At 34.1% G+C, this 27033-nt stretch overlaps 1 protein-coding gene across 2 annotated transcripts in view; it reads right to left on the reverse strand.

Moving 5' to 3' along the window:
• LOC123868877 (lachesin-like) overlaps nucleotides 1–27033 on the reverse strand; it is a 113947-nt gene that overhangs the window by 76412 nt on the left and 10502 nt on the right. The window contains exons 1-2 of one of the 2 annotated variants that reach the window (XM_045911538.1): nucleotides 18773–18952; nucleotides 15749–16106 (exon numbers count right to left, since the gene is read on the reverse strand). In XM_045911538.1, the coding sequence (XP_045767494.1) occupies nucleotides 15749–15860 (112 nt within the window). In that variant the 5' untranslated portion in view covers nucleotides 15861–16106; nucleotides 18773–18952. Of the gene's footprint in view, nucleotides 1–15748; nucleotides 16107–18772; nucleotides 18953–27033 lie in introns of those variants that run through there. The other variant, XM_045911536.1, reaches the window with a different exon arrangement.

Consider the following 27033-nt stretch of genomic DNA (forward strand, 5'->3'; position numbering starts at 1 on the left):
TCCACAAAATTTAATTAAATATATTGAAGAATGGTGTAAATAATATAAATAATATAAAAAATAAATAATATAAATATAAAAGCAGAAATTTCTTGTAAGTGTGATTCAGTATGATATAGAATATAACCAATGCGTGAATTTCTTACCAAACATCATAGATAGTCACCTCTAAAAAAGTTCCCTATTGCTTTCCCTTTGCTACTGAGACATGCATATGAAGTGATTCCCTTCACGTGTGTTATGCAGTTTTAGGTGCTATATTATAATATGTTAAAGCTGCGTCAGTAGTCATTAATCAGTATTTTACCCTGCCTATTTGCCATTCAAATGACAATTTAATCTGGCGACGTGACGGCCCCAAAACTGATATTTAATATGTGACTTGTGCATATTAACAGGGCTCTCTCCGTCACTTACTCCATACAATCGTAGTCCTAATTTCATTTGAATATTAAGCAACCAAAGTCCATGAAATTTTGCAGACATATCCTAGAAACTAATATCTGTGCCTGTGGTGTTTTAGATTTTTCTAAAAATATGTAGTTTTAAAATTACAGGGGTTCAAAGATTTGTATGCGAATTTTTAAGAACGCGTAACTTTGAAACCGAATATTTTAACGGAAATCTGAAAAACCACAGGCATATATATTAGTTTCCGGAACGTTTCTTCAAAACTTCATTGAATATGATTGGTTAGTATTCCAATGAGAGACGAACTACGTTTGTATGGAGCGAGTGATGGAGAGACCCCTATTAAAGAGCTATGGATGCGTAAAATTATTCAATTTACTTGCAGCGTACCGTTTCGAGAATATAAAACAAGCAGAAAATTAAAACTGTGTCAACTCACTGGCACTTAATGGGTTTCCGGATCAACTACTGATATGCAATGAGCGTTAATTAAATCACTTTATGTTATGGAAAAATTTCATAACTCGTGGGTGGAGATAATAGGTACATATTTGGAAAGATTACAATATCAATTAACTATGAGAATCGCCTCGACTTCGCTCGGGAATATTCGGGAATCCTTTCTTAGTGTAGGTTGTTATAGCAACGTTGACGTAAGTCAGTTAATAGATGGGTGATCGACTTAGTGGTTTGGAATAGCCAACTTTGGTTTGGACATTTGGCGCCCATCGATTCCGGCTACTATAACTAACATCTAATAGGTAGTAGAAACCTAAGAGCCGAAATTGTTTTGAGGAGTTCTGTTCTCCATTTCCGATAATGTTTCACAAATCCTCACCACTACAGGCTTTCCAATGAAAGTGAATTGTTGAAATTATTGTTTGGTTTAATAGAGTTATATATCGATACAAAATTTCATCCTCTAACCTAAAAAAAAACACAATTTTTTTTAGGATAAAAAATATCCTAAATATTAATTCAGTCTATTTGCTAAAAATATGCTAAATCACATTCAAATCCGCTCAGTAGTTTTAGCATGAAACACAAACATACAGACAAACACAAACCAAAAATATTAAATACTGTTTTCGGCCTAAATTAATAATATAGCTTTTGCGATTAAAATTTTCAAAATATGTTTATTGTACAGAAATCGTCCAGTTATAGTGTTATTACGAGTGAAGGCTAGCTTTTCACCGCGAATTCATCCAGCTTGGTTGCAGGTTATCAAAATCCCTAGAAACTTTTTGTTTTTCTGGAACAAAAGTATCCAATGTCCTTTTCAAAGATGCAAGCTTTTTCTCAGTGCTTATTGAAATCGATTCAGTACTAAGACGCAAAGAAATCACAACCTAACAGACTTGGATTTATATTTCAAAAAAAATTAAAAAAAATGAAATGACAGTAATCTTCTTTTATAACGTTCTTCTTCATTATATTATTGTTATTTTTTAACGTTATTCCTAAAGAGTTTTTGGAAATTCCACTCATAACTTTATTGGGTTAAATAGGGCATGTAAGTTTGTATAAAAATTCGTTTTTTTTAAGTTATAAAAATACCTGCATGTAAATTGTGTGTTTCAGGGTATTTGGAAATTTCACTCCCTCACTATTTTTTCATTCCACTCGATTGGAACTGTGGCAGGTCACCTAGTGTTATATAGCTTGAATTAATTATATTATGCTGACGTTAAAAGTGTTTCTCCCAAAAGCTGATATCACCAAGTGCCACAGCTATTACAAGATTAGTTTGCTCTGCAACTCGACAAGGTACTCGTGGGTACTAAAGTTTGGAGTCGTTAAAAGTTACTTTAAAGTTTGAAACTTCACCGATCCGAGATAAAAATGCATCGGTTGCCAAAAAAATGTGGAAAAAAGTATTTTTAGGGTTCCGTACCTCAAAAGGAAAAACGGAAACCCTGTAGGATCACTTTATTGTCCGTCTGTCCGTCCGTCCGTCCGTCGTGTCTGTCAAGAAAACCTATAGGGTACTTCCCGTTGACCTAGAAACATGAAATTTGGCAGGTAGGTATCTTATAGCACAAGGAAAGGAATAAATCCGAAAGCCGTGAATTTGTAGTTACATCATTAAAAAAAATTAAAATGTGTTTAAATTTTTAAAGTAAGATACCTATATAAAGTGGGGTATCATATGAAAGGGTACCTGTACATTTTAAAAAAGATATTTTGAAAATTTTGAAAATACTATTTTTTTTATAATTATACATTGTGATATCTAATAAATTATATTGCACAAATAGGCGGTAACGCTACGCTGGCATTCTGTTGTTGTCACGGCGGTGAGCGAACGTTACCGTCGATTGGTGTAATTGCTTACTGAATAATTGGTTTGATTTCGAATCCAAGACCTTAGGAATAAGTGGATTTCACATGGCGACGAGTAAAAGCGCAGTAAGTAAATTTTACCGCTCAAATTACCTACCGGCTTGCAGAAATTGGTCAACAATAAAATTAGAATTTCACAAACTGTTTAGAAAAAGAAAAGAAATAGATAAGTAGGTAGCTAACGGTTTAAAACGACACAATCTAAGTGAAACACTAGAATTGTAATATTACCTTTAATTATTACCAATGTTATACTTTGCAACGCCCTGATGGGGTTTCATGTCGTAATATTATAATATTTTTTATGATGTAAGACATGAATACAAATAAAGAACATAGAATAAAAAAAAAATTACGTTATCTACAATATAATATGTCTTTAAACCACGAAATAAGCTTAAAATCATTAGAAATTATGTTTAAATTACATTTAAAAATCATGTTGTGAGTAGTTCGTTACTATTTATGTATGGCTTTCTATGTACGAGTACCTACATATACGCGATCAGCCTCGGCGTTGGGCGAAAGAGGTACCTACTTCATACATCAACAATTGAGTAATTATTTATCTTACAACATAAATTCGTAAACAATACTCGTTCGTGTCGGTATATCACGGCATTCCATTTCATATCCACCTACATTTCGACAGTAAAATAATAAGAAAAAAGCTAATAAGACAAATAGGTGGGTATTCAAAACAGTGTTTGGGAAGTATTCAATTAGGATTATAGTTTACGTATTGTTGACCAAATCTGTTCGCAAATTAATGCCTACATTGTGCCTATCGAAAAATTCGATCAAAATAGCCAAATGTTCCAACGATAATATTACTATCGTTAATGTACCTGGTTTAACTAAGTACCTAATTACCACTTCAATAAATTTGGAGTCAAAACTAAATGTACTATGGTTAAACTAAATACATACGACAGTGCCTATCGAAATATTCGATCAATTATCCAAATGTTCCAACGATAATATCGTTAGTTTACCTGGTTTAACTCTAAGTACCGATTTACCACTTCAATAACTTTGAAGTGATAAATAAATGTATTACGATAGTTAAACTAAATAGATAGATGAAGTGTCACAAAACCAAAATAAAACCTGTTAAGGCCAATAGTACCTACTTAATGAAATTTAAGTCGAATCGATTGTATTTTGCACTGTCTATCGTTATCAATGACGTAATTCGTCAACCATCACCAAATTTCTACAGTTTAAGTTACGTTATGTAAATACATCTTATAACAGAATCACATTCGTAGACAGCAATTATTAAACAAAAGCCGGTTACTTCAAACAAGTTGTATCCTTACTTGATTATTTTAGTCAAACTTATAACAATTACTCACTTTGGATTCAGTGATGGATTGTGATATTTTAAATGTTGTACAATAGTTATAAAAAAAAATATACAGTTATATCTAACTTATTTTAAATAGGACGTATTTAGTAACGAGTTCCTCTCATCCTTGTTTACAAATCGTCCAACATGCACCAATCACAAGTTCCGACATCAGAACCATTCGATTGTGAAGGTGATCCAACTTCCTTTAGTTCCCGTTGGGGGAGTTGGAAACGTACTTTTAAGAATATATTTCGATTGAGGAGGCAGAAAGTCTTATCGACCAAATTACAGGAAAGTGTAGTTCGACTAAGTTAAGGAAGAATATTTTATTACTTGGCGATACAGCAACGATTGAAAGCGATAGACAGAGAGCAAATACAACAGTTACCAGCCTTAATAAAATTGACACCAAAACAATTTTCTGAAACAGAGGTTTATATCTGTTGCCGATGTGGCACTAAAAATCACAAAAGTGATAGCAGTTCCTACCCTACAATAAACGCAAATTGCGTAAAATGTGGTTTCAAAGCCCATTGGCAGAAACCCCGTAGAACTAGGGCAAATAAAAAGAAAATTCCAACCCCTCTGCAAATGACAACAATTAAAACTAAAACCCAAAGTGGAAACCCCCAAAATAACCCCAAAACATAAAGAGTCTATCACATCTATAGACTATATTTTCCACATCGACAACGATGCAACAATAGATAGACTATATTTTCCACATCGACAACGATGCAAAAATAAATGGTCACCTACCCAACATCAAAATGCTCATTGATTCCGGTAGTGAATCCAATATTATAAATAATATAGTATAATATATAACTTGGCAATTTATGAAACGGTTATGTCTTCAGACAAAACTTTTATGGCGTATGGTGTTAAACACCCACCCACTACACAAAAGTATTAGGTTCATTTACAGAAATTAAAGTAGGTTCTAAATCATTGTCAAGAAAACTTTATGTCATGATTAAATGAATGAATGAATGATTTATTCGATAAAATATATACAATGTGTTGAAATAATCTCTGATGAGCCTCATACATTTTACCACTCTAACTGGTGTTTGAATATTACCTTAAATTAAATAAAATAAAAAATATTTAGTTAAGAACGACATACATAGACTTTATATTAGCAAAGTATAAAATAATAGTAAAATAAAGATTAAAAATGAAGTCATTAAAAGTACTAAAACTAAGTTTTGATGTAAATTTCATTGAACAAAAACAATTTTCCAAGTTCCAAGATGTCCAATTAGAGATTACTATTGAGAAAACAGTTCCCCAGTTTATCAACCTTATAGACGAGTCCCAATTCCTTTGGAATCAAAGATAAATAAAAAATAGACGAGCTGGTAAAATTGGACATCATTGAAAATGTAAATAAACCATCTTCTTGGGTTTCTCCAATGGTACCGGTTCTTAAGCCTGACGATGATATTTGTATTTATTGGGATATGCGTGCTGCTAACAAAGCCATCATTAAAGAAAACCATCCAATCTCCACCATGGAGCAATTCATTCGCAAATTTGGCAAATTTTATTTCAAAATTAGATATTAAGAACGCTAATTAATTAATATCAGGTTGAACTCAAAAATAGTAGAGAAAGTACAACTTTCATAACGAGCGAAGGGCTTTATCGAAACAAAAGGTTTTTGGAATATCGTGCGCACCTGAACATTTTAAAAAAATTATGCAGAAATGTTATTGCCATGCGAAGGAGTTATAAACTTTAAAGATGATATTGTTGTCTTTAGACGTGATGAAAAAGAACATGGTACTAGGTTTCAACACCTATTAAAAGTTCTCAAGGACAACAATATTTTATTAAATAATAATAAATGTGTTTTATATGCACAAACAATTCATTTTCTTGGTCACAAACTTTCATCATTAGGCATTAAACCCCAATAAATACATGGAAGTCGTCGAAACATTTAGTTCACCGAAAACCATTGAGGAAATCCAAAGTTTTCAAGGATTTGTTAATTTTGTTGGGAAATGGATTCCTAATTTGTCAACCTTAACGGGACCCACTCGGCAATTACTTCAACAAAATGCTAATATGACGGAATTTGGGAAAAGAGAACAATCAAAAGCTTTTGACAATTAAAAAGTGTCTCTCAAAGATCCCTACGCTTGACTTCTATGCCCCAAAAGATCGTACTCAAGTAATTGCTGATGTGAGTCCTGTGGGTTTAGGAACTGTACTAACTCAGTACGACGACGATTCATTTCTTTTGGAAATGAAAGTTTGACATCTGTGAAAAATCGGTATTGTCAACTAGACAAAGAGGCATTGCCTTTAGTGTGGGCCATTGAACATTTTCATATGGTAATAAAATTGAGCTGGTCACAGACCATAAGCTCTAGAGGTCGATTTTGGGCATGAAATCAAGGCTTTGCGCAATCATCGAGCGCTGGGTCCTCCGTTTACAAGCATATGATTATAAAGTCATAATATATGAACCTGGAAAATCTAATATAACCGATCCAACCAGTCAACCAAACAACCAACGGGTATCAGTGCACAAAATAGTTCTTTTGAAATGAACATTATGTTAACCAGATTGTTTAATACGCGCGTCCAGTAGCGTTATCCATTAAATCGATTATTGAAGCATCTAATGATGATGATGAGTTAAATTAGTCAAAAAATGCTTTGATAAATAACGTGTGGGATGCTTCAGTATATAATTACAAGATGTTTCAACATAAACTCTGGTTACAAGTTGGCATTTTGTTAAGGGGCAATAAAATAGTGATTCCCACTAGGTTGAGGAAATAAGTCTTAATAGCTATGTTACGCACAAAAGTCTGATAGTTTGAAAAGACAAAGATGCCGGAAATACTGTAAAAACTGCAGAGGGTGTACTTTAGTCTCGGCTCCCAATCCATCAGTAGTCAGTACCCATGACAAGACATGAACTGCCTTCGAAAGCCTGTGTTGATACGGTTGTTGACTTCTTGGGTCCACTGCCGGGAAAATCTCCCTCAGAGTTATTCTATGGAAGATAACTTAGAGACAAGCTACCTTTTCTTACGGACTTTGAAAATAAAATTATAATAATTCTGAAGTAAGACAAAGAGAAAAAGAGAAGAACAAATTAATAAAAGATAGAAAAAGAAAGGATAGAGGATTGGTGATTGGAGAGAAAGTGTAAGTGAAGAATATGATTAAATAAATAAATTAGGTTCTGAATTTAATCCAATACCTCATACAGTCATAAGCGCTGAAGGAAGCGACACTAATGTAAAGAATTATAAAACTGGTCTGAAGTACAGGAGGAATATTGTAATGTACACCTACAGAAAGTAGAAGGTCAATGGAAGATCATCAATTATGAAGAAACATTCGATAAAGAAGTTTAGTTTGATAAGTAGATTCAAGTATAAAATATTGTTTGTTTCTAAATGCTAAATATTGTCATTTGCTTAAAGAACAGCTTTGATAGTTCTAATGAATATAAGTGATTTTGTAAAGTGGTGATAGTAAAAAAGAATACCCGGCTGAGTTTGTTGTGGGCTCTTCTCAGACTTGGGCGCGTTTGGAACCCTCGTAGCTTTAGTTTAAGTTTACGTAATTAATTATCACCACTATAATATCATCTTTCAAACCTAACAAATCGGATAAACAAAAGGTGTACAGTACCTATTTTGAATAAATGATTTTGATTTAGATTTTAAAATAAATAATTAATTTATAAAAAGGAAGAGATGTGATATCTAATAAATTATATTGCACAAATAGGCGGTAACGCTACGCTGGCATTCTGTTGTTGTCACGGCGGTGAGCGAACGTTACCGTCGATTGGTGTAATTGCTTACTGAATAATTGGTTTGATTTCGAATCCAAGACCTTAGGAATAAGTGGATTTCACATACATCATCATCATTCCCTTTCCCAAGGAGAAGGGTTTGGGCCATAATCTGCCACGCTGGCCAATTAGTGCAGATTAATAGACTTCACACATCTTTGAGAACATTATCTGTCAGGTTGCAGGTTTCCTTACGATGTTTTCCTTCGCTGTTAATGCAAGTGATATTTACTCCAAAAATTAGAGGTGAGTGCCCGGAATCGAACTTCCAAGTTCCCAAATAGGAGACCGATGTTTTAACCACTAGGCTACCATAAATACAAATTCTTATAATTTTAGAGCTAAAAACTAACTACTCCAGTCTATTAAAAACACAATTTAGCCAACAATCCCGGTATACTTAATATGAAGATAATACAACTAAATGGTCCAAAATGTTTAGCCAAAAAGCTTGAATTTGTCGCTGTGGATACTTCTACGTAGTGTGAGTACTTATTTACTACCTTGCAGTAATGAACAATAATAATAATAGGCATGGCCGTAGCCAGGAATTGGTTTGGGGGGGGGGGGGGGGGGGGTGTTATCCGGGTCTTAATCGAATCTTTTCAAGAGAAAAAAAACTTTTACTCGACGGGGTGAATTTACCTACCTAAGAAGCGAGCGCGTTAACACAAAATAAAAGCGCGAGCGCAAAATTTTTGATATATTTATAAAAAAGCTTGGCAAATTGAAAAACTTTGTATGCATTTTAAAAACAATTTCTCTTTGTCACATGTCTACATCAGTTAAATAAACCTTTGTTGTATTTTAATTACTTTGATAGTCAGATACCCACGCTACGGCATTATTATCCTAAGAAAACTTGTACTATTGTGTGATGAATGGAAACGAGTCATGACCCTCAGTAATGAGATATGCGATATAGAGATAAGTAGATTGTCGCTTTCTTGGTAACAGGCAGATATTTTTAGAGAAAATAAAGCAGCGGCCACAACTGCGTGTCATAAACTCGGGATGAGGAACGCAATGCAGAATCGTCAAATGCATCTACCACTGGTTCGTAATGCCTTATTTAAGTTGTTGTTATCTTCTTGACTACGGAAAGTGCACGAGTCTTGCAGTTTGAAACGTGCGTGCGAACGTGTTTGTAAGAAAAATAACTGAGGCAAATAAATGTATGGAGAGTTGTGTTATTAGATAAATTCCAAAAATAATATTATGTAGATAATTATATGAATCGTTATTCCGTAATGAGTAAATCAAATCCATTTTCCCACTGTACATAGAAAAACAAATATTTTACATTTAAAAAATCCGTGTCGCTAATTTTACAAGAAAAGTAATCAAGTTTTAGTTTTGACCTTAATGTTAATATGTAAAACCATTTATTAAAACATTGAAGTAACATGAACCATATGTCTTTTGGAAACTAGAGAGCATTTCGAGAGAACTTTTTATCACCATCGAATGAAAATTAATAACCCTAGGCAATGGCTGGCCCAGTAACTTTAACGAGCGACGACCCCGTTTGTCTTGATCTACGACTAAGAGAGATAAAATAACGTTTATATACTGAGTTAAAAGTTAAAATATACCAACTTATATGCTTTACATACACCTATAAAACATTCATTTATATTTGTCAATAAAATACCTATAAAATATTCATTTATTTTATTAAAATTTATAAGAAAAATAATCTGAGGCAAAAGGACGGATTTTTGTGACACTGAATAATTGTGTCATATTAACACATGTAAAGTTTTATTTACATGCATAATAAATAGAATTAAAGTGAAATCTTTTGAATAATATTCAACTCAGTATATTCAACAATTGTATCTACTCAGTATTATTCGTTATTAAATAATGTGTGTATGAACAAGTGTAAATTAAAAATTTATAACACCCCCGACAAGTGAAGGTTACAGTAACTAGAAAAGAGCTAATAACTTTCAAACGGCTGAACCAATTTTCTTGGATTATAGCTAAGCACACTCTCGATCAAGCCACCTTTCAAACAAAAAAACTAAATTAAAATCGGTTGATTAGTTTAGGAGCTACAATGCCACAGACAGATATACAGGTACAGACGTCAAACTTATAACACCCCTCTTTTTGGGTCGGAGGTTAAAAAGTAATAGCTAACATTTAATATAACGCGAAGGTATCCAATATCACATAATCACATCTATTCACACCTATTGCCATAAGGTAGGACACGTTTAATCAAAATATATCATTGAACGCATTTCGTATTTGGTTGGAACTGTATCCGATTACGCATTCCAATTATTCAGTATTTCACGCCCATCGACGCCTATAATTACATTCTGATAGAATTGCATTAAATCCAACGCGTTCGTTTACTAATTTCCATTCAATTTATCCAATGATTAGCCTTAATTCAGTGCGGTTTTTAATGTCTATCAATTACAAACCGAATTATTTGCGTATTAAAGCCGTTTCAATTTTGGTGCGGTAACAAAACAACATGGAATTTCCACGGTGCAGTGATGAGTTGAGCTACAATCTTAGCGGTGTCCTACTATGGGTATTCGAATATACCGATGTTAAGTATTCATGTAGCACGGGACATAACACTTGACAGTCTTTATGTCTGGTATCAAATGAATCGAAATTGGGTATATCTAGTCCTAGTTTCCTTTCTTAATCTTCATAATATACATTACACGTCAATCACAATTCAAAAACCAAAACTGATTGTAACCAAAGTGGACTAATCTTGTTAAGATTACCTACATGACCTACAGGTAGAGACCGAAAAATTTGCGTGTTAAAGCTGTTTCAATTTTGGTGCGATAACAAAACAATGTATCACGCCATTGATGAATTGAGCTACAATCTTAGCGAAGTCGACTATAATGGGAATTTGAACGAAACGACGAAGCAGGTGTACTGGTTAGCACATGTAAAATACTTGACAACCTTATGCCTAGTATTAAATTGATCGAAATTGGATATACCTAGGTCCTTGTAATTCTTTTATAGCCACTACTAAATATATCCAAAGTGGAACGGACTAAATAATTTGCGTGTTAAAGTCGTTTCAATTTTGGTGCGATAATGAAACTATGTGGGGTTTTTTACGGTGCAGAAATGAGTTGAGGGCCTTAAACAATTAAAAGAAAACGCTATATAAAGTGTTTTCAATTAAACTTGGAATCCGCTATGGCAACGGTTCCGTGCGGGTTTCTAACGTCAGGCGTGCCGGCAACGTGAGAGAATCTGGAGTATTGCTTTAAACTGCAATGCTTCCGTCCGTGTAGAGTGTAGACAGTCATTAAAGTGCAACAATTTGCTCGATCATGTAGAGCGGAGTTAGTTTTATTGGCACATTTGTGGAACTAGTGTAAATCTACGTTGTGTGGTGATTAAGAGCACGTATTTCCCTACACAAATACGACTTAGTAGAAACCGTCATAAACTGTGGTTACATCGCTATATTGTCTACGCAAAGTACAGAAATACTTTGTCACGTTTTATAATAATTATTTTTCCATAAGGATTTTTAGATTTGCTATTACCTACAATTTAAATAATCTGTAAAAGACACTTATTATGTCAAGGCTAATATATGTAGAAATGATAATTAATTATAATTTTTAACTAACGAGTAACTGATTACATAACGCCCGGTGACTTCTCAAACCCCGTTTGAATCCTCTTCAAATCCTCAAATCTTGTGAAAATCCTTTAATTTTCCAGTATAAAAAGTAGCCTATACTCGTCTCTAAGATTCAAGCCGTGTCTATACTAAACAGAACGATGCCAGCGACTTCTTCGTTGGGGATTTCGGGTTTCCTTCAAATCCAATGGGAACTCTTGGATTCCGGGACAAAAACTAGCATATTATGTCCTCTGGGACTCTGTACCTTTCATCAAAAACTGTTGAACGTGCCGTGAAAAGCTAGTAGAAAGACAGACAGACGAAGATAGAAGATATAAGTGTGGATAGTATGGATTTAGACAAAACTGTTCCATTAATTTCTTAGGTACGTAAATGAAACGGTGTATATCTGATATTAAATTTAAAGCCTTGAAACGAATATTATTGGGAATTCGTGTACAGCTTCAAAATATCCGCACATTACCCGCATTAATTTATTCAGCGTTAGGAAATGTAATGAATGTTTTCAAAGAGGCGCCAAGACGTACCGGCTGGGGTATTAAGATTTTCGTCGTACTGGTTATATTAGTAAGAAACGTCTTTAGTTACTTTACTCCTCAAAATATTTTAAAAAGTTACGTTAATTTAAGAAAACGAATGAAGGACACTATTAATCTATACTAATAAATAAAATTGGAGTGTCTGTCTGTAATTTCAAAATAACTACCTCATATTAAGCTCATATGGTTATTTGAACGATACCATAACTGAATCACACGTTTTTAAAATTTTTGTCTGTCTGTCTGTCTGTCTGTCTGTCTGTTTGAAAAGGCTAATCTTTGGAACGGCTGAACCGATTTGGACGGGACTTTCACAGGCAAGTAAAGGATTGACCAGGGCGTAACATAGGCTACTTTTTTAACCGACTTTCAAAAAGGGAGTTGTGTTTTTCTACCTATGTACATCGAAATCTCCGAGATTTCTGAACCGATTTGCGTCATTTCTTTTTTAATCGATAGAGGAACTTTGCGACATTGTTTCATAAAAAATTTGGAGTCCAACTCCTCAATCGTGATGCTGCAGGGGATCTGACCAATCCACGCGGGCGAAGCTGCGGGCATCAGCTAGTTAGAACTATAGTTCAACATAAACAATTTTTCGAAAAGATACCTAACGATAGCGGTGATATTATGTACCTAAAATTTACTTAAATATAATATTCTTCAGCTACTGCAAAGCGACTACAAATCCTCAAAGCGACTGTGTTTATTAAAACAAACTTGTAAAGTAAAATAATAGTTTTAATTTAGAAACTAAAACATATGTTTCAAGGAAGCACAAAGGCGAATCCAAGAAAAAATATGTTGCATTTTTATAAAAAAAATCTTATGTACCTAATTACGTAAAGGTGTTCGATGCTTAATAACAAGAATTTTATGCTTCTATATCTATTTCTAATGCACCTACTTAGAATCTATTTCAATTTACGGAATTCCGAGTAGCTTTAGTTTCTATTTGAAATTTTAATTAAGAAATATTAGAAATGTTTTAGGAATTAAGATACGAACGAATTAAGATATACTTTATTCAAATCGTCTTTTTCAAGCTAAGTATTATATTAAGTATACCCGCTTATAAAGGGATCTCAACAGTCTTAAAACTAAATTAGTATTAATAAATACTTCAATGTGATTCAATTAATTAAAATTTTCATCATATCTAGCAAAGCTTGAAAATTTTGTTAATATTTTTTAAAGCCATGACCACCGCCGCTGCAGGTGGAATTTAGCCGGAAAATATTTTTATACTTGTTTTAGAATAATTCCCATGTATTCCTTAAATAGCATACTTAACAATAATGAAGTCCAATAGTTTTTGTAGACAACTAGTCAACTTCTAGAGAAACTTCTTGATTTATCACAGCGTCATAATATGGTGTTTTAAAAACTACAGTAAGTAAGTAGTAAAGTTATTAAAACTTGAAAATCCTCATCTAAATCAATTTATTTTGAAGAAATGTAGGTCCAGTAGCTATCAGAAAAAATAAATAAATTCTAAAAAAAAAACCCCCATTGGTAAAGTCCATCCTTTCTGTCCCCGTTCTGGTTTATAGAGGTAGGTAATAATTGCAAAATTTTACTAATATAATTCATAAGAAACTTTCTTAAATAAAAACATGAATTCTTAACATTGTAAATCCAATAATTTCTCAACTCACAAACGCCGTCTGCAGCAGCTTCAGTACAATCCGCAAAAGAATTTCGAAAATAAATATAATATTATTAGAATCAAAGGAAGGCTGTCGGCTACGATATTGCAATTCATGCATTCGTGAGAACCGAGAAGCAGTGAGTTTTCGGTTTTATGTTCATGGACAGTCAAAATTCTTACGTTTGGAATAGGGGGCGTTTCTGAAATTAATGTTTGGAATTTTCACCAACGTAAAATAAGTCTTATCCCAGAGTTTTGATATTTTGGCAGGTTTTCAATACAAAAACTGTCATTACGCCCAATTTATTTCTAAAAAACTGTACTGTACTTACGTTCGTAAAAACCTAGATTTATTGGTTCTTATGGCATTACCCGTAGCATAATATTAACGATAAGATTTCGTGCACATAGGTAATTATTATAAAGGAAACTAGTCCTTTTAAAGATGGAAAAAACCATTTTTTTTTGTTTAACTGATCTAGCCTTTTTATTAGCAACTGTGGGCTCAATGTTTGAACAAAATGTTGTTCATGTTAAAATAAAAGCAGTAATGATTAATTATAATATAAGCATATAAGGCAAGGACGATGAAATATACTCAGTAGATTACAAAACAATGCCATCACAACATTTTAAGGAATTTACAGAAAAATTGTTTTTTTAGGGTTTTCGATAATTGTCACTTAAAGTAACCCTATTTATTTATATATTTTATAGTTACTCATTTAAGTATTTATTTATTTATTTTTATTTTTCATGTAGCAAATTTGTAATTACAAAGTAATAAATAATTAATTAAGTTACATTGGAAATGCTTATCACTAAACAGAGATCTCTTCCATTACAGAGTATTTTCTTTATAAAAATATAAAACCAATATCCTTTTGTTTAAAAAATAATATTGAACGACGGGATGTAATAAAATAAAATTAATTAACGAATTTAGGCAGTTTCACTGGAATTCCTTTGACTTATTAAAGAACTTAATTGAGACGCAAAACCCTGAACATTGTTTAGGAAAATAACAATATTTTTTTAATTTGATTCCTTCATCCCCCTTTATGATTTAAGTACTTATTTATAATCTAGACACACCATAGAGTGTCAAGCCAAGTTCAAAGAAAAGGACGAAGCACCAGCCGTGCAAATTATCTTACACGAACTATTTCACGCTACTTTCAACCCCCCTCCCTCCATAACTTCGAATATTTTTAACCGACTTCCAAAAAAGGAGGAGGTTCTCAATTCGTCGGAATCTTTTTTTTTTTTTTTATGTATGTTCCCCGATTACTCAAAGACCCCTGGACCGATTTGGAAATTTTTTTTTTGTTTGAAAGGGTATACTGTGCAGGCGGTCCCATATAAATTTGGTGAAGATCTGATGAATATCTTTGGAGATGGAGAACAGAACTCCTCAATGGATAGGAGCAAATTGCTTGCGATCAGTGTAATAGCTTAGTAAACAGTAGGGTTTTAACTGGGCATAGCATATTATAGTACAGTGGGGCCACTAAAAATTGTGAAATAAAAAATTTTCAAAAGAAAAATAAAACCGACTTCAAAACCACAAACACTAAAAAGTAAAAAATAACTTTTGTTTAGCTACACTTGTAATGTGCCTAGGTATGAAGTCGGGCGAGCTTCACTCTTGGATTTCTAATTTTGTTTCAATAATATGCTCGCTCGACTTCATACCTAGGCACATTACAAGTGTAGCTAAACAAAAGTTATTTTTTACTTTTTAGTGTTTGTGGTTTTGAAGTCGGTTTTATTTTTCTTTTGAAAATTTTTTATCTTTTCCTTTTCTATATATACTAAAGGACGAAATCAATTCGTAGTTAACTTGAAACTTAACACTAAAGCCTATTAATATAATCGTTATTCTAACTGAATGTCACCTAAAGATCCAATAACGTTTCCAACCACAAATGGAAAAACTTTCCTCAAACTACGACTTGACACTCACCTGCAACTATAGTGAGAAGTGCAAACGTGGAAACCAGTGGTAGTCCCCCTGTTTCCATGGCAACGGCTCTCGTTCGTCTTCGTGGTTCCCCAGCCATAATGTCAACAGACATTTGATATTTCGAAATCCAGCCGAATCTTACATTTCGCTCGTTAAGAATTCTTTTATATTATTTAAAATGTATCTTCTTCCATACATATTTATTGGAACTCGTCGAGATCACTACTTAGTATAAGACTTACTTTTATGTGTTTCTCTTTGTTTTTGTCATTTTTATCAAATTTCAATTTATTTATCGTATCTTAAAGTATAATGAAGATTTATTGTTGTCATATTTTAGCTGTTTTCTTCGTCTGATCTGAAACAATAAAACAAATGGGTACATATTAATTCTAAAATTTTACAAAAATCTAATTTTACTTTTCATTTTAGATTTATAATTATTATTATTTATGTTATTTATTATTATTGTTATGATATAAAGGTCGTCAAAATAAGTCAGTAATTCACAACTCGATATGTAGATCGCTAAGTTTTCTACAATACATAAATAATAACTAAGTCAACACACGAGAATTTAAAAGTTTATATAACAATGTTTTCTTTAGCATGGATTTCAAGTTCTTACAAATGATCATCGTAGTACTCATATAATCTCAAAATACAAGTATTACGTTGAAGACATTTTTATTGTCACATTGTAGAACTTGCTCTTTGTTTGATCTGAAACAATAAAACAAGTTTTTCTTATCAAGAAAACCAGTACACTCCAATCCAAATATTCTTTCTTCATTTTACATCTATTGTTTTTTGAATAATAATTGTTGTTCTCATTTATTACTGAGACTTTTTTATTGACCTATAGAGCAATTATTATATTCTTGACCTAGACATATTAATTTAGATTATAATGTCTTGGATTTATAATGTAAGGTAATAACTACATAAATAATACTTTGAATTGGCTCTTCATTAATAACAACCCAGGTAACCGGCAGCTATTTTATGTAGCACTCCGTAGACGTCAAACGGTGCGTTAACCTCGCCCCAATGTCTACGTGGTCAAGAGTGTGTTGCTACACGTAGATATAATATTATGTGTGTGTGACATACAAGCACTCTTTTAATACACAACTGTATGAGCTTTGCCTATCTGTTGTATTGTAATAGTTTTATAATGAGTCCGGACAACTAGGCTAGTGGGCATCTCACCTTTGTGCCAAGCACCATAAAATACTACTGATCGTGTACCAAGCAACCAAATAAGTGAGTGTGTAAGTACCCTGCCATTCATTTATTATGTTCCTACCGACATGTGATTGTTCTATGTATTTGTTTTTTTTTTTTTTTTTTCTTCTCTGGTCTGGCTTTACACTGATTAGCCAATGTCAAGTGTGTAGTTATTTACAAGTTAGGAAAACTATATGTATAAGTATGGACTTCGTCTGTGCTGGCGCCCGCCGACATACACGCGGCGCCCCTTTAGAGCGCTTCTCAGTCAGTTCCTCGGTCAGTTCCACCACCAATAAACACCAGCGGGACACAAAAACCGGCCACTTCTAACAAAAAAACACTCCAAAAATTCACAACACGCGCGCCAACAAACGCCACCACAGACAAAGTCCCATGTATTTGTTTTAAATATCATTTAGAACTGTCAAACCTCGGGAGGAGGATACAGATACTCTAAATTTATAGTTTAGAGAAAGACAACAGAATCGGTGCTAATATCTAGATATATCTCTTTTGTTGTAGTGGTCCTTATCCAACCTTGGATATAATATTAAGCGTAAATATTTCATATATTATTCATTCATACTAATATTATAAATGCGAAAGTGTGTCTGTCTGTCTTTCTGTCTGTCCGTCTGTCTGTCTGTCTGTCTGCTACGTTTTCACGGCTCAACCACTGAGCCGATTTTAATTAAATTTAATACAAAATTGGGATACATCCCGGGGAAGGACATAGGCTACTTTTTATCGCGGAAAATTGAAGAGTTCCTAGGGGATTAAAAAAAACTGAAATCCACGCGGGCGAAGCTGCGGGCATCCTCTAGTTTTATCTAAGTCTAAAATCTTAATTATTAACGTAATTGCATTATAATGGTTGCCTAATCCAGATACACCTTTTAATCAGGCCCAGCGGCGGATAAAAATCCATTTGAGTTAGATCAGTAGGTACTAAATTAAACGAGTGAATACTTAGCTTCGTAGAATTTAAAAATGAAATATTAAATCTCACTAGGAATAAAGAGGTCGAAAAAGGGAACAGACAATATAAGAGGTTTAGCGATGAAATAAGGAGTCTACATTTTTGGGAGATGTTCAAATTAATTTGAGTGCCGAGTAATAAATAAATATTTAGCAAATTTTCTAAACATGAAATATTTCAGAAAGATATTTTATACCATTTAAATTAACAAGGAGCTTCTGTGAGTTCTGATTGTTTCTGAAAATTTTCCGTATTCTTGAAGTAGACGATGCCCGCGACTTTGTCCGCGTGGATTTAGGTTTTTAAAAATCCGCGGGAATTCTTCGATTTTGCGAGATAAAAAGTAGGTAATCGATGTTCGTCTCCATATCAAGGAGATCATACGGGTATAATTTAATAATTTACTTGATTCAATGATCGTCTCCATATCAGGGACACTACTACGTCAACGTGGATTTACATTTTTTTTAAAATACCCACCGTGGGAACTGTGATTTTCTGAGATAAAATATGCAATTCCCGGGATGCAAGCTATATCTGTACCAAACATCAGAATTGAACGGATAGACCGTGAAACACTAGCACACAGACAGACCAACAAACTTCCACATTTACAATAGTAAAACACAAATGGATTTCACTGCTGTCGTACCAACAGATAGCAATATTGTAAAGGAGAATATTAGGATATTGTAAAGGATACCTCCTTTACAATATCCTAATAACCTCCTTTACAATATTGCCCACAACTGGGACATTACGCCCACTTATGAAATACAGTATAACAAATAAACATAATATAATATACTTACTTAATATAAAATATGCTATAACAAAAATTGATTTTTCATGTTCTGTTTCAATGTTTGCATTGCATATTTCAACAATGATTTCAGATTTCAGATTCTGGCAACCTCCTTTCATTCCAGTTATCACTTGTATTACGCTACGTGACAACAACATTCAACCCCATACAAGGATACAAGGCACATTTTAAATACTCGTACGTACGTCTACGCGCGCGCAGTATTTTTTTATTACACCCAGTTTCCGCGGCGTAGCGTGAGCAAACTGAGATAAAACAGAAATGATTGCCGCTCTGTCGGTATATTGTTTTAAGTGTTTTGTTCCATTGCAGCTCTTCTGTGCCGATGTGTTCGTATAAATGCCGATCTGTTGAACGTACGCCCCGCGTATAAACGCGTATCTGCAATATGAATAACGAATGCACGACCCAGTAAGTTGCTTAATTAATATCAGCTTCCTAGGGTTTCAGATTAGTAATTAAAACGTTATTATATGTATACTTATATATGTATAATTATGGTTTATCGCAGCCTCAACTAGACGGCAAAAAGCGCTAACTAGATTTACCTACTTCAAGGCTAACTAGATTTACTTCAAGGCTGCGATCTGTACAGCATACTTACTATGCTCAAAAACATTGTTAAAACGAGACAGCGTTATATCGCTGACATACTCGTAAATCTGACTCCTTTTTACTGGAACTCAAATCTGAGCAAAGTGAAATCATCTACATTCTGTATATTTGGGAATTCGGAAATCAATCGAATCATTTCAAACAATATTGAGCGTTACTAGCTCAGCGGCAATAATGATTGAATGAATATTGTTAAATTAATATTTCATCTGTATAAAAGTAATTTTTCTCCTCGGCTATGATTTTTTACAGACTAACATGTTTCAATATAATATTCTCATACTTCATACTGTATATTATTATAATGTAGTAACGAATATTACAAAATATGCGAAAATGTGAGCGAAAGTGTATCTGTCTGAATTATTTTTTCGTCATTCGTCGGAAACGGACATTGGCTGGTAATTTGTATATTTTAGAGTTCTTTTGGGATTTTTACAAACCTAAATCCATTGGAAAAGTCGCGAGCATCACCTAGTTTAAAATAAATTCTGTATTAAGCTCTGTAGTAGGTGTGCGAAGGCATAAGCGTTGTGAGACTCGTAAAGTGCGGATAAGTATCGTTTGCGGCGAGGCATATAATAGTTTACAGTGGGCGGTCGGGTCTATCAATTGGAACACGCTCTCGTGGCGGCGACGTCTTTGGCGTACGGCATCGCGACAATAAACAATACAAACAACCCTGCCCTGCGTTTGACACCAGCCCGTTCGAAGTGGATTAGAGCGCTCTACAGGGAGTTCGGCAGCATTTAGGGAGCGTAATAGCCTGCCGCCGTGACCTGTTTTAGTTGCGACAAATAGAGATTTACGGGATTGCCTCCCGGGGATTTTCGAAGGGAGCCCGTTCTTTTCCTAATAAAATTGAATGGCGTTTACTCTGCGGTTACTTTATACGAAACCGTTCGCCGTTCTCACAGAAGTACGAGTAATTCAATTTATAAACTTTTATATTATTCGAATTCGTATTGTCAGCCGATCCTGCACTCATTCTACAAAAGTGTCCAACAAAGTTTCGAACGATTTAATTTCCCTTGAATTATGTGGGGAAAAAATTCTCGCACGGAAAGTGAAGGGAAATCTCATCACGAATTTTAATGAAAACGACGAGTCGAAATATTTTCATCGGACAAAGTTGCATGGTAACGAAATAGATAGGTACGCTATGAGACAATAAAATTCAAAAACGGCAAAATCAGACCGAAACCTTCCTATCCAACTCCTCGTAATCTCAGAGTGCTCGTGAATTAAAACGTACATTACTACTATCCATACTTAAGTATTACAAAAGTGTTTGTTTGTTATTTTATCTTTTAATCACACAGCAATGGATTGGCGTGATTTTTGGATAGATACCTATACAGTTAAATACCTGGAGCATCACGTGACCTAGGCTATTTTTATCCCGGAAAATCAAAACATCCCCACGCGGTTTTTAATTTGCGGATGAAGTCACGGCCATCAGCTCGTTTCTATTAAACTGACCTAAGTAGATTTATGTTGGTATCGCTAAACTTATTTAGTGCCATTTTTACAAAAGGTGGAATACGAATAAACAAGAGTAATATTCTATCTAAAAAATATTGTAGGCCAACGTAGCAATGTCTCCGCATTTCAAATCCGAATCCGAGATTACGTCCAACCTACTCATCCCTCGGATCGTTATATTCATAAAATGAGTATTAACCCTTAATATTAGGGACGGTATCTCCTTTAAGACACTTCGTCGCTTAATAATTTTACATTTGTATACAAAGACGCCGTGTTCAGTTATCTCACGAGTGCCATACACCGATACGAGGCCAACCAGCCCCGCTCCTCATTCCATTGTCATATTTACATTGAATATGTTCAAACCAGAATTAAGATTAAGCTAGGAATGGAACTATTTCAAATACCATTTGTACAAAGTTCGTCAAGGGATTACATTGCTCATACACAGATTTTGATTGCATTAATTACTCTTGCTCTGGGAATCCACACGATTTTTAGGTAAGTTTGATGATGGGTTCTACCTCAATCATTAAAGCTATTCGTAATGTTTTTTTCCAGTCACAAAAAGACGATTTAACAACAGTCTTTAAGAAACAATTCTATTATTTTTATATAACCAAAATTAATATAAATTTGGATTACAAATTTTAATAGCATAAAGAAGGAATCATAGAATTGTTCATAGACTTTTTTCAACAAAATGATTTTTCGTTGCTCATAACTCGATCGAAATCATTATTGATAACTACAAGTGTAAATTAAAAATTTATAACACCCCCGACAAGTGAAGGCTACAGTAACTAGAAAAGAGCTGATAACTTTCAAACGGCTGAACCGATTTTCTTGGGTTGTAGCTAAGAACACTCTCGATGAAGCCACCTTGCAAACAAAAAAAAACTAAATTAAAATCGGTTCATTAGTTGAGGAGATACGATGCCACAGACAGATACACAGATACACACGTCAAACTTATAGCACCCCTCTTTTTGAGTCGAGGGTTAACAAGTGTAAATTAAAAATTTATAACACCCCCGACAAAGTATCTGAGTTTTCCAAAACATCATTTTCAAATAAATAATTATGTATCAAGGCAACGTCCATCTTGACAGCTTGACATATTTTGTCAATTGACATAATATTATGAACCTAACGGCTATGTAACCTTCTTTTCTACAAGAAAACTAGAAAAGAGCTGATAACTCTTAAACGGCTGCACCAATTTTTTTGGATTATAGCTAAGAACACTCTCGATCAAGCCACCTTTCAAACAAAAAAAAGTAAATTAAAATCGGTTCATTCGTTTAGGTGCTACGATGCCACAGACAGATACACAGATACACAGATACACAGATACACAGATACACAGACACACAGATACACAGATACACACGTCAAACTTATAACACCCCTCTTTTTGGGTCGGGGGTTAAAAATGCTGTGCAGCGTGACCAGACTGAACTAGCTCACTTTTAACAGTGACAGCAATTTTCTTATCAATTTTAATAACTAAAGCTCAGTTATTAAAATTAGTGGAAAATAACCGAGTGCCCATATTTAAATTTTTATTTTCTTTATTCTTCATTCAGAAAATAGTACACTACATAATAATATAGTAGGTACTCTCACGGTAAATCTGAAGAAATAAAAATCAAAAAAAGCTCACTGAGATTAAGCTCGAGCCGAGAATTCAAGTAGCTTGTACATGTGCTAACATCATCAGGTCAGACATTGATATCCCGACAAAGTAATAAAGCCTCCACCCGGAAATTAAAAAATATCCAAAGAAATAACGATTGGGACATAAATCCCGCCCTGGCAGGAGGCCAAAGTAACGTAATAGTCAAAAGAAGTATTCTAGACACTTTATTTGGCTTAAAAAAGTTCCTCCCCACTAGTTCAGTTCTCTGAGTTCCCCTAACTTGAAATGAGATAGAAGCTTAAAACTCGAAACTTGTCTTACGAGCAAATGCTAGTTTCATAGAAAGACATGTTATTAAGCGACCGCAATAAGATCTGTACTAGTTACTTTGAACTGAAACTTCTATTTATTTCTATTAGGTACTTCTATTTACTTGATAGGTAGATACGTATAATAACGTGAAATCTTAAATTTCTTTGATATGAAAAAGTGAGATAAAATAAAAGTCGCACTGACTCGCTAGTAATAGTAAACATTTACTTATAATCCATGCCAATATTATAAATAATGCGAAAGCGTGTCTGCCTGTCTGCTAACTTTTCATGGCAGATCCCTTTAGCAGTGATCGTAAAGAAATCTACAACTTGTATCCCGGGGAAGGGCAATAAGATACCTTACTTTTATCCCGGTAAATCAAGAATACCTGTGGGATTTTGCATTGAACCTACATTGACGTGGACGAAATTGGGGGTATCATCTACTTAGACTTATATATAAAAATGAATCCCTATTTCCCTTGGTCACGCCATAATTTGAGAACGACTAGACCAAATTGGATAATTCTTTTTTATAGTGTTTGTTATTAATTGTAAATGAACAAGGTATATAGATGATAATCGGAAAATTCACGGGAAAAGACAGCTCTCGTGGCACGTAGACTTGCGGGCGCAAACAGCTAGTATAAAATAACTTCGTCTTTTATGTAAAAGGGTATGAAAAAATATAAAATTATTTGTAGAAAGAGTTATTTGACGCAGTGTTAATTGAGCTAATCTAAAAGCATAGAGAAAAATACTTCATAATAAACAATTTCATTTAAACTCTTCAAGCTATTATCCTGAAACATTAAAAACCTTTTCATAGAATTAATTGCGATGCCGTGTCCAACCTTTGCACCCTGCGGCCCACTTTATCTTAATTCGTAATTAAAAAGTTAAATTGTCCGAGTAAATAGCACAATGGTGTTGTGGTGGGTGACGCACATTTTGTGAGATAGTGTCAAAGATATTAACTATGAAAGTCCAAGATAGGCAACTTGCTCCTATAGTCAACCATCCCCGGTCTCCCCTACTCCTAAAAAAGTGCGTTGTGACACCCTGGTGGCACACCTGTGCGTAGCGACATAGTAGCTCAAAATACATAATACCGTAGGTAAGTTGGTGCCTAGTACCTACATCGATACTGACGCGGTGTTTACTCGCCTATGGATAAAACGACATCTACCAGCATGCTTCAAAACAGCGCCTCCTTACCAAGTCGTTGGATAGCATAATATGAAACGCAGCTGGCTAAATCACCCAGTGAATGTTCAACCAGTTTCAGGTCAATGTCGTTGCCGGTATTATAACGGCTATAATAAGTGCTAACTAATTTAAAAACCTTAGGTACACCGTTCAAAAATCCAGCTATAACTCAGCAACTGTTTTGAGAGGCGGTACTCATTCATAATTGCCAGGAAAAACAGGTTTTCCCACGAACCTAGTAAATCACAATACGTAATTAGCTTATCTTTTTCCGTCACGCGGGTTGAATAAAAACGGGAGGAAGTTCACGTTTTTCCTTAAGACGGTAGTAATCTTGAATTAATTTGATAGATAAAGTGAGGGACTCAGCATCAAAGGACTTACTGACTAAGCAGTCTACAGTCTACACCTAAGTAGTGTAGCAAGCACATTTCATACATATTCAACCCATACAATGCAGAAGTGATTTCACTATTAGTATGTAGATACATACCCTAGCATTATACCTATTGGGTTAAAAAATTTAATAATGTACCTACCTACTATAAAAAAAACTTGTAATTTTCTCAATAGTTATCTTCACATATCGACGGCTTAGAGTGAAAACCTCGTAAGTGTAAAAGAAGTAACTTTTCAGGAGGACTTTAGTTATATCTGTATAAAAATACGTTTCAAACATGAACAGTACTTACCTTGTTTCGAAAAACACTAAATTATACAGCAACAGCAAGATAAACTCAAGTAAGCAATTTTTAAATATATAATAATATGAAACGAAACATTCGTTCCAAGGTTTTCACGCCAAACTGACAGAAGCGAGTATTTACGAGTTTCTCATTTAATGTCATAGATGGCTTCACGAGTATCGAATGAACAAATTAGTCAGATCAGGATGTGCGTTGCGAGGTTTTCTTCCTAGAAACGCAATAAAATAAATTTGAGCAAAAATGCATTCCCGAGGTTTTCACTCTAAGACGACGATATGTAAAAGGAAAAGCTGACTGACTGACTGAGTGATCTATCAAAACACAGCTCAAACCACTGGACGGATCGGTTATCTGCATGATAGCTATTATGAAGCCAGCTATTACTCGTTTAGTAAAATCTAAAGAGTAGTTTGGCAAAATAATGAGAAAACCGATGATCAGCTGATAAACTCAACTCTTCTTTCGTCCGAGGAAACAATGGACTAATTAGGATTATTACAAGTTACGATACTCAAGTTTCCGATAGATACTATAATCGTTCAAATTTTAACCACTATCAGCTATCACAAACAGTGACGAACTTAAAAAGTTCTCAATTAATTAGATTCATTTTGGCCAGAAGTTCGCTCGTTAACCAACAATTCCCTTAAATTCTCATTCAATTTACTGATGAATCCCTTTGCCAAACTTTTATAAAGAGCCGCCCTGTCACTTGCATACGAAAATTTATTTAAAAATCTTTTTTTTTTTAAATAATTGTGAGATGGAGAGCTCTCTTAAGAAACGAGTTTGAAATTTGATTTTGAGCATTGAGGATTACATTATAATGGTACAGTACTGACATTCGCTTATAATAACACATAACACACACTACAGCAATTTTCGAAGTAGGTACTTTCATTATTCTTACAAAAACCGGCTAAGTACGAGTCGGACACGCGTACTGACAGTTCCGTACACGGATATTTTTCCGACATTTTGCACGAACAATCAAAAACTATTATGCTTAAAAATAAATAAAAATCTGTTTTAGAATGTATAGTACAATTATTAAAGCCCTTTCATATTATGATACCCCACTTGGTATATTATCTTACTTTGAAAATTGAAACAAAGTTTAATTTATTCTTGACAGACACGACGGACGGACGGACAGACAGACAGATAGTACAACAAAGTGATCGTATAAGGGTTCCATTTTTCCTTTTGAGGTACGGAACCCTAATAATGCGCAATGTATTTTCAGCTTGACATACTCTTCTGTGTAACACTCTAATCCGAGCTGTAACATTACAAGCAAGCGCTCTAACGAAAAAGTGATCGCATCATGTCTCCGCCACTTGCCACTTCTGTATAAACCGTACGTAAATAACATAATTATTTGACAAAATTCACAAATCTACTCACGCTAAGTTCTAATACGTATCTACTAGATACTAGCTAGAATCGTACATTGAAAGACAAAATGAAAAACACAACTGTAGGTATCACACTAATATTATAAAGGCGAAAGTTTGTAGGTGTGTGTGTGTGTGTATGTTTGTTACTCCTTCACGCAAAAACTACTGGATGGATTTGGCTAAAATTCGGAATGGAGATAGATAATATCCTGGATTAGCACATAGGCTACTTTTTATCCCGGAAAACCAAAGAGTTCCCACGGGATTTCGAAAAACCTAAATCCACGCGGACCAAGTCGCGGGCGTCAGCTAGTAAAGTATAAAAAAGTCTTTAAATTGTTTATACTTAAAATATAGGATACGTTTGTATAAGGGTTCGTCTAGACGACCACAATAGCTCTTTTAGAGCCTAAACAAAGGACACAATGCCAATCGTAAAGTCTATTATGTACAGCAATACACAATGCGGCGGTTTTAATCATACGGAATAATGAATTTTAATCAAGGTAAAAGTTTACAATGACAACGTTATGACCTTTGTTACAATAATATAGCTTTTATGATTGCTTATTTACAGAAATTCTTTTTAAGTTAACAAGATCAGAACTCGACTGATCTTCTTAACTTAAAAGAATTTCTAATATTAGTTGCCTCCAAAAATTAACATATAGGTAATAATGTTTTGTCTGTACTCAACCTGAGTTTAACATATTATGAACTTAGCAATCTAAAGAAGTTTTTAACCCCCGACCCAAAAAGAGGGGTGTTATAAGCTTGACGTGTGTATCTGTGTATCTGTCTGTGGCATCGTAGCTGCTAAACTAATGAACCGATTTTAATTTAGTTTTTTTGTTTGAAAGGTGGCTAAATCG

This window comes from Maniola jurtina, chromosome 10 (assembly GCF_905333055.1).
Source record: "Maniola jurtina chromosome 10, ilManJurt1.1, whole genome shotgun sequence".
Taxonomy (NCBI): Eukaryota; Metazoa; Arthropoda; class Insecta; order Lepidoptera; family Nymphalidae; genus Maniola; species Maniola jurtina.